Source organism: Triticum aestivum, chromosome 1B, assembly GCF_018294505.1.
Source record: "Triticum aestivum cultivar Chinese Spring chromosome 1B, IWGSC CS RefSeq v2.1, whole genome shotgun sequence".
NCBI lineage: Eukaryota > Viridiplantae > Streptophyta > Magnoliopsida > Poales > Poaceae > Triticum > Triticum aestivum.
The window spans coordinates 379,705,013-379,716,532 of record NC_057795.1 but is presented as its reverse complement, the minus strand read 5'-3'; the positions used below and the strand labels follow the sequence as shown (position 1 = coordinate 379,716,532).

General features: G+C 49.8%; 1 protein-coding gene across 1 annotated transcript; it reads right to left on the bottom strand.

The window, feature by feature from the left end:
* Positions 1-8,831: 8,831 nt before the first annotated feature.
* LOC123125730 (abscisic acid receptor PYL10-like) lies at positions 8,832-9,886 on the bottom strand. The gene has a single exon (XM_044546199.1). It carries the CDS (start codon positions 9,809-9,811, stop codon positions 9,170-9,172), a length of 642 nt encoding a protein of 213 aa, XP_044402134.1. The 5' UTR covers positions 9,812-9,886; the 3' UTR covers positions 8,832-9,169.
* Positions 9,887-11,520: the final 1,634 nt, after the last annotated feature.

The window sequence follows — 11,520 nt, the reverse complement described above, 5'->3', positions numbered from 1 at the left end:
CATGTTTATCTTTGATTATAGCTTGGCAGATCATAACTTTGAAAGAAATCTTGAAGAACAATTCAAGAATGAATTAAATCCTTGATGAACCACCATGTAGAGCCTCCATGAAGAACTCCGGTAATAAAAGGATGATAAAAAGAAAGAGAAGTTGAAAACACAAGGTGAAGCCTTGCGATGATTTAGATGGAGCTTCGTGACGAGATAACCGAGAAAACTTGGAACTCCGTAAAAGGAAAAGATGAAACACTAGAACCGAGAATTACTTCATCATGAACAATCTCCGGAAGAAAAGAATTGAATCACCTCGAGGAAATAAGAATAAGATTTATTGTATGCTTATCCTTCATCAAATTAAATTGATGACAAGCAATGGATTTGGCATACTACTTATTCTCATTGAAAAATGATTACAGATAGAGATATAGCGCAAACTTGAGAAGGTATAGATGGAACCACCGGTGGGATTTGGAAACAACGAATGAATTAATTTATATGATAACAACGGAAGAGGAATGTTAAACGAACCACCGTAAGAATTGAAAATGAACATAGCAAAGGCACAATTCACTGGGAAGAATTGGAAAACGAATGAAGATACTTGAGGGGATTTAGATACAAGTGAACGAAGAGATCATGAGCTTATTAGAGAATATTTGAATGATGCACCGGTTAAATTTGGAGAACAAGAGTTGAAGGTTGAGAATGAGTAATATTCAGAAATGATGGCATTCGGATTATCAAGAAAGGAAGCAACTCCCGAAATGCTCCGGATGGTTGAGAAAAGGAATTTCCGACTAACGGAATAAGTCGAGAGGATAACAAGAAGTTAGAACCACGAATCTTCGGGAGAACGGGCAAGATTGAGATGTAAACTCTTCTTCGGTCTTCAAAATCCGAGAATGACGACGAGATGAGACACTCCAGAATGAAAAACAAAGAGGTTGAGCCAACACTGAAAATTAATTTGAATTTGATCTTGGAAAACATCTGACTGATGAGAATTCATTCTTACGTCAAACTTCGAAAGACTTCGGGAATCACTCCGGATAAATTAGAAGACTTAGATAAGATCCTGGGAAAATACATGTGGGTTAGGGCCCACTAAAAAGAAACACCGTTGAAATGATTACTTGAAAGGGAGATTGCACCGGTTAAATGGCTTGAATTAGATAACAACCTCGAAATAGCTAAAAAGGATTAAGAATAGAAACTTGAATCTTCTGAGATAATCTTAATTACTCCGGAGAAGAAAAGGAGGGAGGTGAATAATTAAGAGGTGCACCAAACATGACAAAGCAATTGACACGAGGAAAGGAATATGATGAATATTGAAAGCTTGAATTGGATCCACCGGAGAAGAAACAACAATGAAGGATGAACTTGAAACTGTTGAGCATCTTCATGGGAAATCACCGGATAAGAACATTGAAAGAAAAGAATGAAGAGACTTCCCACAAATAAAAGGATACATGATTAAAAAATCTGAGTCCTTGAAGAAAAAGGGTGGGAGGGCGGGAAAACAAAGGCAACTTGGGGACGGATGAAACGGATATCATTGAGAAAACTTAGAATTGATCTCAAAAATGTTGAAATGATCGGATCCACTTGAAGAGAAGCACGCCGGTTGGAAAAGAATTAACATGACGACCTCGATGGTCAAGAAGGATTAGTATTCACATAGCAATATGAGAACACTGTTTAGGAAAGGTATGGATTCAACATTTGACTTTGAAGCAACTCGAATACCACAAATAAAACAAAACAAAGGATTTGGCTTGCAGAATAAGCCGGAACAAACATATGATAGAGATTTCATCTGAAGTTTTCGTGGTGGGGCCCACACGGGCTCGATCGTACAGCACCATCATGTACAAGGTAGTGCACATGACATACGAAGTGTCCCCGAACCAGCATAGCCAAGGGCTCTTTAAGACACAACGAGACCATTGTAAAAAAGACCATGGATAGGCGGACCACTAGACGTCGAACCCCAATCTCATATCATGCATCTGTTGAAAAGATATTCTAGGAGCTACTTGAATTCCCACCTATAAACTCCCGAAACTTTCTAGTTATGCAATCTGGTGTTGGGGATATAGGGGAAGCAATATAACTCACCCAAACTAACAATACCTACATCCAAGTTGTATCCATCCATCAACACATAACCAAGAAACCTTCAGAAATCGTGTACCTCAACCTTCGAAAAGCATCTGTTATACGAGCTATGGCAATACTCCTGAACTCCCGCCCCAGTACTGGGTGGCGTCGAGGTTATCTCACCAACAATTGCATAAAAGAGATTTTCGATGTCGGCAAAACTCAGGTATTCCAGAACTGCCCTTGGAGCTCAACTCCCCGGGACACTGCCACAACCCCTAAATGTCAGGAGGCACCAAGAACAATGTTCTCATCATAAGAATATCAAAACGATCCCAAGATACCCGCGAGATCCTAAAAAAATTGGTGAAATTTGAGGAGAGGAAAGACAAAACATCTACGTCACGAGACCTCACCAGAGCGACGAAGGGGCTGAGGAGTAAAAAGAATCCTACTCTCCGATATATATAATCCTAAGACTCAAAATAGTTTTTTTTTCTAGACTCAACAACGGCCAACAATCAAGGGGGCTTCTATGGTCGGTCGAGGCTCTGATACCAACTTGTCACGCCCAATATGCGATACTATCCTAAAGAGGCTCGAAGGTCCCACCAAGGGTAGAACCGCATATTGATACGCTTTTGCAAGGTGGATATCATTACATCAACATTACATAATAGATGGGGATACATACAAGAGGCATACAATGCCACACGAATACAACATCATCATACATAAGAGCACCATCCGACTACGGATGAAACACAAACAGAAACTCAAACGACATCCACCCTGCTAGCCCAGGCTGCCGACCTGGAACCTATCCCCTGATCGAAGAAGAAGCAGAAGAAGAAATCCAAAACAAGCAAACATAGCCCTCGCGTCATGATCATCGCAACCACCTGTACCTACAACTGTTGTTGTAGTAATCTATGAGCCACGAGGACTCAGCAATCCCATTACCATGGGTATCAAGACTAGCAAAGCTTAATGGGTAAGGAAGGGGTAAAGTGGTGAGGTTGCAGCAGTGACTAAGCATATATGGTGTCTAACATACACAAATAAGAGCGAGAAGAGAGTAAATGGAATGGTCGTGAAGCTAGCAATGATCAAGAGGTGATCCTGAACTCCTACTTACGTCAAACATAACCCAAAACCGTGTTCACTTCCCGAACTCCGCCGAAAAGAGACCATCACGGCTACACACGCGGTTGATGCATTTTAATTCGTATCAGGTGTCAAGTTATCTACAACCGAACATTAAAAAATTCCCATCTGCCACATAACCGCGGGCACGGCTTTCGAAAGTTTATACCCTGCAGGGGTGTCCCAACTTAGCCCATGATAAGCTCTCGCGATCAATGAAGGATAAACCTTCTCCCAGGAAGACCCGATCAGACTCGAAATCCCGGTTTACAAGACATTTCGACAATGGTAAAACAAGACCAGCAAAGCCGCCCGATGCACTGACAATCCCGATAGGAGCTGCACATATCTCGTTCTCAGGGCAACACCGGATAAGTCAGGCTACGAGTAAAACCAGACCTCGAGTTTCCCCGAGGGGGCCCCGCAGGCTGCTCGGTTCGGACCAGCACTTAGAGAAGCACTGGCCCGGGGGGGCTAAAATAAAGATGACCCTCGAGAGAGCAACTCCCAAGGGAAAAGTAGGTGGTGGTGAGGCAAATGGTAAAATCAAGGTTGGGCCTTGCTGGAGGAGTTTTATTCAAAGCGAACTAACAAGTAGAGGATGCAGGGGAAGAAAACACCGGCAGCGAGGGATGCGGGGTCACGAGGCGGCGGCGCTCGGGCAGACGGGAGGAGCGGGCGTGAGGGCTTCCCTCCCTGGAACGAGGCGGAGGCGACGGGAACCTCCAGGAGCTCCATGGGCGGCAGGATTCCTGCAAAACGGCGGTGTCGCGACACCATCAGAGGGAGCGAGAGAGAAGAAATGGAGGAAGGAAGGAGAGGGGCGACGGGGCTGGTCATGCTGGTTGTCGAGGTCGCCGGAGCGGCTGGGTCACTGGAGCGGCGCGGTAGCGAGGCCATGGAGGTGCAGGCGACGGCGAGGAGGCGCTCGAGGTCGGAGGTGCAGGGTCGCGGGGATGGATCGAGGAGCTCGGCTCCTGGACGAAGGAAGGTTGGAGAGGAAGGGCACGGGGGACCCTGGTGCTTCGGTGGCTTGCGGTCAAGACGAAGCAGAGGCAGGGGCTCCTGCTCGTGGCCGAAAACACGGGAGGTGGTCGGAGGCCGCGGGTTTAAGGGAGGAGGATCGGAGATGGATGGTGGTTGGCTCGGTGCTGAAACCAAGGGAGAGAGTGGCGGCGGCGTGGGGATTTGGTGGAGATTGGACAGGCTAGGGCTAGGGTTGGACAGTTTAAATAGTAAGAGGGTTTTGGTTAGGGGTAATCGAACACTCCGATTTACATCAGGCGGTCGAGATAAAAAGGTTAAGAGAGATCAAATAATAAACCGAAGATATTAGAGGGATGTTTGGAGATGATCCGAATCCAACGGTGACGACAGACCGGTTCGGGTTCGGGTAAGTTTCAGACGCGCGCAAGGAGTTTTGACGAAAGGCCAATGAAGACAAAGCGGTCAGAGAGAGGGTGACGAAGGCAAGGGAAGAAACGGCAACGACGAACGAATGCAAGTTTTAAAACATGACAGCAACGGAGTGCCGATGCAATGTGAATGATGCGATGATGAATGCAACAAATAAATAAAACACACAGCGACAATGAAGAAAATGGAAGGCGTCTGAAGCGTCGGTCTCGGGGCATTACAGCTTGCTCTTGCGCTTCAGCTTCGCCACGGCGGCTTGGTTGGTGAGCTCGTCCTCGAACAAAGGCTCCCCTTCGATGTCGCACTCGTCCTCTTCCTCTTGCCCGTAGTCCTCCAGAAACTCGTGGTCGAGAGGGAAGCCACCCATGTCCAGGCCGACCTGATCACGCATGAAGGCCGCCTGATCTTCATTGTAGCCAGCGAACGGCGTGAGCGCCCCTCGCCCGTCCTGGCTTTGTGTCTCGTCAGGATCGTAGCCAGCGGCCTGCGCACCACCCTCGAAGATCATGTTCTGCATGTAGTCCTCGTCGCCGGCGGCCGGCATTCTATCAAATAGGTTGCGTGCGCCCGGCAGCACGTCAGCTGGCATCTGCCGCGCGCGTTTCCTCGCGCCTCCGGATGACGAGCCACCGGCCACCGGTGTAGCGTTGAGGTCGATGGGCGTGGAAGGCGCGACCATGCTCACCTCGGGCGCGCACTCCCCGGAGAGGCGGGAGGCCTGCGGGTAGACGTGAAAGCCGGGCATCAGGGTGCAAGCCGACATGCGGGGCGAGTCAGGTAGCACCATCCGAGGAAATGCATATGAGCCGGTGCTGGCCACGGCCACGACGGCGTTAACGAGGCCGTGCTGGCTAGGGTTTAACCCTAGCATATAGAGCCCCTCCCTCGTTGCCGCCGCAATGCGGGCGTTGGTGACCTCCTGCTGCGCGGCGGCGGCGACGGCGGCCGTCGCGATGACTTCATCCCTCGTGTCCGCCGCGTGCCTCCAGTCCTTCCTCTTGGGCGACTCCCTTGCCCGTTGTTCGGACGTCGGCGCCTTCTTCGGCTTGGGCACGGCGGTCTTGCGGGGGGCGCGAGGCTTGCCTTTGCCGGAGGGGGCGGTCGGCAGCCGGACGAGGCGAGGGAGGCGAGGCCGGCGTCGGCGTCGAGGTCGTCGTCCATGGCGGTGATGGACCGGGAGCGCACGCGGGCGGGAGGGTTTCTGGGGGGGTGGAGAAAAATGGTGGAAGCTGCCACCACCAGCGTGCTCGGAGGAGGAGAAGGCGCGCGCGCGTCCGCCTCTGTCCGCGCCGACGTAAATCCGGCTCAAAAATGGAACGGAAATGGGTCGGCAGACGGACGCCAAGCGGAAGCGCGTCCGTTTGGGTCGGCGCATTGAGCCGATTTTTGTGTCCGCGCCGATCCAAACGGACGCCTGCGGATAAAATGGGTCACCACGCTGGAGTTGCTCAAAGAGGCCAAGACATGTATGTCATCAGTTCGTTGTGCATTGCCACCGTATGGTGTGTCTCCTGTTGCCCTTGGTCGACAAAGGGGCTTCCCAGCCTGCCATGTGAAGTTTCCCCTTCTTCCCCACGCTGCCCACATCCACCTAGCTCCATTATCTTATCTTTTTTTTTTCGAAACGGAGGCAAAAGCTTTGCCTCATTCATTAATTAAGAAAGAAAGAGTTTGTTACAAGTCACTCAATACACGGCATGAGATCACTCTCGTAAAATAAGAGACCCTAATTTTTTTGCACCAGCGATGACCCAAAGGTTTGCCTCAGTATCGATGGAGTCAAGCAATGTAGGTGGAGGGGCACACTTTTGCTTGAAGACCCTTGCGTTTCGCTCATTCCAGACGGTCCATTATCTTATCTTGTGTAGTTGATCGGGTAACCTACAGGAAGAGAATCGCAGACAAAGACGAGGTGGAATCCTAACCATGTGTCGCCTCGACGACTCTCATCTCATGGCTGGTGAGTGGTGACACGGTTGAGGTTCATAGTACGTGTCCCCCGCAAAAAAAAAAAGAGGTTCATAGTACGTAGTAGTATAGGACAGGTTGGTTCATCTTTATCCGTATGCTGTAGGAATAGGAGTAGGAGCTAGTGATTCCTTCCCCCGTTCAAAAGGAATGAGGTGGTGATGGATGCTGCTGACCTCAAGCCTGGCTCGCAGTTCAACTCCGTCCAAGTTGACAGAAAAAAGAAATGGTGCTGGGTCTCTTTTGGCACAACTCAGACTACCCTTTTGTTCGTCCATGAGGTTAAAAGAACTGGTTTACAACATCCTGTACTTATAGGTCTAGGACCAGTTGTTATCACAATGGAGGTCTCATAGCTAAAGTGGGTGATCCTGAGGTCGAGAGTTCGAGCCTCTCTCACCCCATTTATTTTTTCATTTTTTTGTGACTGCGTATTTTATTTTTTATCTTGCATTTCTTTCTTTCTCTGCAGTGTTCCTCTCTCAAGCAAAAGCAGAAGCAGTCAACAGAGTTGCTACTAGTCCATCAGACACTGACCCAATCTGGTTGCGAGTCGCTGATCAGATACTCCCTCCGTTCCAAAATATAGCGTGTCCTCGGTTTCCGTGCTTCAACTTTGACCATTAATTTAATCAACAAGACCGACTGCGGCGGGCGAAAAAATTATACCAATGAATTCGTATTCAAAAAAAGTTTTTAATTATATAATTTTTGATCCCGCCGCAGTCGGTCTCGTGGGTTAAATTTATGGTCAAAGTTGAACCTCGAAAAACGTGGGCGCGCTATATTTTGGAACGGAGGGAGTATTGCATCTGGAGGGAGGAAAGGAAAAACAGCCATCTTCTCGACCAATTACTGCATCTTGTCCATTGATCAGCGTGTAGGGGCGGGGTGAAATATAAAGCGTTTTCTTTTTCCATTATTAAAATAAGGTCGGAGTCCGTTGTCCTGGACGTAAGAGAAAAAGGGAGAATAAAAGGTGGAGTCTTTTCTGGCTTTGATTATTGGGGGCAAGCAAGTTGCGCAAGTGGATGAGCGAGTGTCAGGTCCATGTCCGTCTGAAAGACAGCGCCATGTGAAACGCCATCCATCGCTAGGCCTTCAATGCTTCTGTCGTCGTCTCGATCGTCTCGGCTCCGACGCCGGCGCCGGGCGCCCACCACCACCACCATCAATGCAACCCAGGGCCTGCCTGCCCCCATTGCTGCCGATCAGCAAACCTCCGCTGATGGTGCCGCGCTGCGTCTCTTCAGAAGCTTGTCAACGTGATATGCCGATGTTGATCAGAGGGGGGGAGAGAGAATCTGAATTAGGGCGATGTACTATATGGAACTGGAAACGGGAGGGAGATCTAGTCATTGTTCCTTTTCTTTCTCGTGATGATGCCAAATTGACAATGGGGCAAGGGGATTGGTGGAGGGGGAACCCCACTAATGGCCAGTGGAGCACCTAATTTGCATTAGTGAGCTCTTTGGTGACCTGCAACTTTCGTTTTTTCACTTGTAGTAAGTTCCAAACTGATTTGTCTCTGGAAAGGAGGAGGCGGACAGATTGATTGAAAAGAAAAAAAGAAAAGAAAAGAAGATGCTCGCTGGGACTCTTGAGCATCTTGCATTCTTGCTGCTACTGTACTGGCTTTTTCCTTCCATGTCTGAATCTTTAAGCACCAGCATAGCAGTAGCAATGGATTTGATCATGAAAAATATGAGTAAAAACTTGCTTGGCAATAGCATTCATCACATGATATGGATGGCTTCTGGAAGGCTGGGCTAACACAAATGGATCACATGACATGACTGCTACAGTCGCTGATAACATATTCAGATATGCACAAACTGGACATAAATTCACCAAATTTTGTAGTGTGGCCTGGGAAAATGGAAGTGTTGTTTTCTACTCCAGGGAACTAGAGAAGCAACAAGTGTCGATCGCCGCTGTGTTTTCATGCCGGTTCCAAACAGAAACAATGATGCATGCATCCCGGAGCACACGCAACAGAAAAACATGACAAGAAAGAGACAAAAACCACACCCACTAAACAAGCATCTCAAGACAATCAATCACAGTAACATCGTTCCAGCCTCTACAGTTTAGAGCACTCCTAGTTTCTTTTCGTTTCCATTTAACATTATTATCATCATCATCGATCAGCAGGTAGTACTAATTCTTCTTCATCATCATTATTGATCAACAAGTGCTAATTCATCATCATCATCATTGATCAACAAGGGCTAGAGTATGAATCAAGCTAATGAACATTGAGTAGTACTGCTATAAGTGATAAGCTGGCTTGATCATCTAGCAGTAGCGAGCTATGAATCACGGACATGCAAAGTTGAATTCCAATTGCAAGCACGACAGAAAGGTGAAAGAATTCCAAAGGAAAGGAAAAGAAAGGGGATGGAGGAGTCCATGGAAAGAGTTTTATTACAGGCAGCACCTCAGGAATCACACCTATTCGAAGCCCCTGCATGCGTCAATTCGAAGCAACCCCCTCCCGAGAAAAAGCAAAGCGTATCACAGCATCCGGCCGCCGTTATTCTGCCGGCGGCGCGGTCGTGGCCGCGGCGGCGGCGTTGGCCTCGGCCACGGACTTGAGCTTCTGGAGGTTGAGCCTGACGACAGTGTCCGCGAAGAGGCGCGTGTCCTCCTCGCTGTTGCCGTCGGGGACGTCGACGACGTATGACTCGAGGACGACGGTGCAGATCTCAGCGGGCGCGGCCGGGGAGAGTTCGGAGACGGTGGTGACGGACCGGTAGTTGCGGAGGCGGTGCTCGCCGCCGGTGATGGTGAAGCCGAAGGCCCTGCGCGCGTCGTCGAGGAGGTCGAGGCGCTCGGTGCTGGTGCTGGCGGGGAGGCCGGAGATGACGCTGACCTCGCGGAGGCGGCCCGGGCGGAGCTCGTCGCCGGCCTCGGGGTCCGGGCGGAGCGCGCAGCTGCGGATGAAGTGTTTGTACACCTGGGGGCAGTCGAAGCGGCGGACGATGGCCCAGACGGCTGCTGGCGGCGCCTCGATACGCTGCGCGACGAGGGAGGAGCATTGGCCTGGCCCCACGGCGTACCGGTGGTACGCCTCCACCGTGGGCAGCAGCTGCGCGTACTCCGCGGCCGTCAGCCCAAGCCCCGCCGGTACCTCCGGCTCCGCTGCCGCTGCCGCCGCCACAGGCTGCTGCTCCATCGATTGGACTCGACTCAACGCGGTCGGGTGGGGTGGGGTGGGGTGGGATGGGATGCGTGCGAGAGAGAGGCTTGGAGCAGGGAGAGATGAAGGGGAGCCTTGCGGGAGTGAGCTGCCTGCTAGTACATTTAATACTACTCTATCTAGCAGTAGACGCTGAAGCGAGATGGGGAATTGGGACCAGGACTTTCTCTCTCTACTCTCTCTCTCTCTCTTGGTCTACGACCCCTTTTCACTCTAGGGAATCAAAAAATGTTTTTTTATGCATATTCTCTCTTCGGATTTACTTAACTGTCTTTGCTTAAAACTACAGGAACAACACTTTGATGTGTTTTTTTAGCAGAAATCTTTTTCTAAACTAAGAGCATCTCCTAAAAAATAAAAAATAGAAGAGCATCTCCTAAAAGATTAATGGACTATTTTTACTCCACTAAATTTTGATTGTACATAACTGATCTCCTAAATTTAGTGGAGTAATTTATTTTATCAAATTCATTTCATTTCTGGCCACCGAAATAACTTCACTACTTTTTTATTTTACTAAACGCCATCTTAAAACATAGTAGTACATGATTCACCAATTCTTCGCCAAGAGAACCGATAAAAAAACTAGAACCACAATTATGCACTTTAATAGAAATCCCATCACATAAATTTTTTGAGCAAACCGTAGCAACAAGAACTCACCCCATCCTTTTTCACTCCTGAAGAACACCCATGCTGGATGCTTCTGCGTGCTCGAAACTTGGTGCAACACTAGCCGTGGGCAGTGGTCACACTTGATGACCGACAGCGAGGAGCTGACGTAGCTGCTGGGCTAGTGCCAAGCCCGTCCGACGGCCGTCGGGCGTGGCTGTGATGGTGGCCAGTCGACGAGTGAGATCCAAGCAATTAGAGAAGGAGGAGATATCGATATGCGGCGCGAAGTCGTTGCATAGGCTATGCGGTTCGATACCCATCCAATCCATGAAGAAAGGCGACGGGGCCGGTGGCTGGATGCGTCAAATCTGGCGCCGAGGGCGAGAGCCGTAGATCCGCCGATTTATGTGCCAGTGACGACAAGAGAAGCCCAAATCTCAGTGACGAGGAATGCATCGGGTCCTACAGAGCGTCAATGTTGGCAGGTGGTGGTCGGCGGAGGTAGGAAGAGTGGTGATGTCGCTTGAAGCTACGTCGGTATTTTCCCAAAGAGGAAGTGTCGTGGTGGGCGCACGGCAGATACCAAGGGATGGCTAAAGAGAGGAGGAGGCTCGATGGCACCGGTGGGCTCCAGAGGCGAGGTCGGCATGAGCGAGCGAGGGATGCAAGACATACCCAGGTTTGGAGCTCTCCGGAGAGATAACACCCCTAGTCCTGCCGAGGTTAGTTTATATGCTGTGGTACAGAGTTGCTCCTAGAGCTGTTTGGAGGAAGAAGGAAGGCAGGCCAAGGCTTAGGCTGTTCCCTCTCCCTGGATTGTGTGTGTGGATGTGTGTTCTACTGATCGCTTCGCCCCCGTGCATGGAGGCCTCCTGGGGGGTTTTATAGGTCAACCCCCCAGGGTTACAACGGTAAAGTTACAAGGTCGTGGGGCCGGGTTGTCATCGTCCGGGAAGCCGGTGCTGGGACCCACCGGGTGTCAGAGCTCGCCGGGCGAGGACCCCATGTGCCAGGCGGCACTGTTGTCTGTCTTGTCGGACGTCACGGAGTGGCCGGGTCGAGTCGGCTAC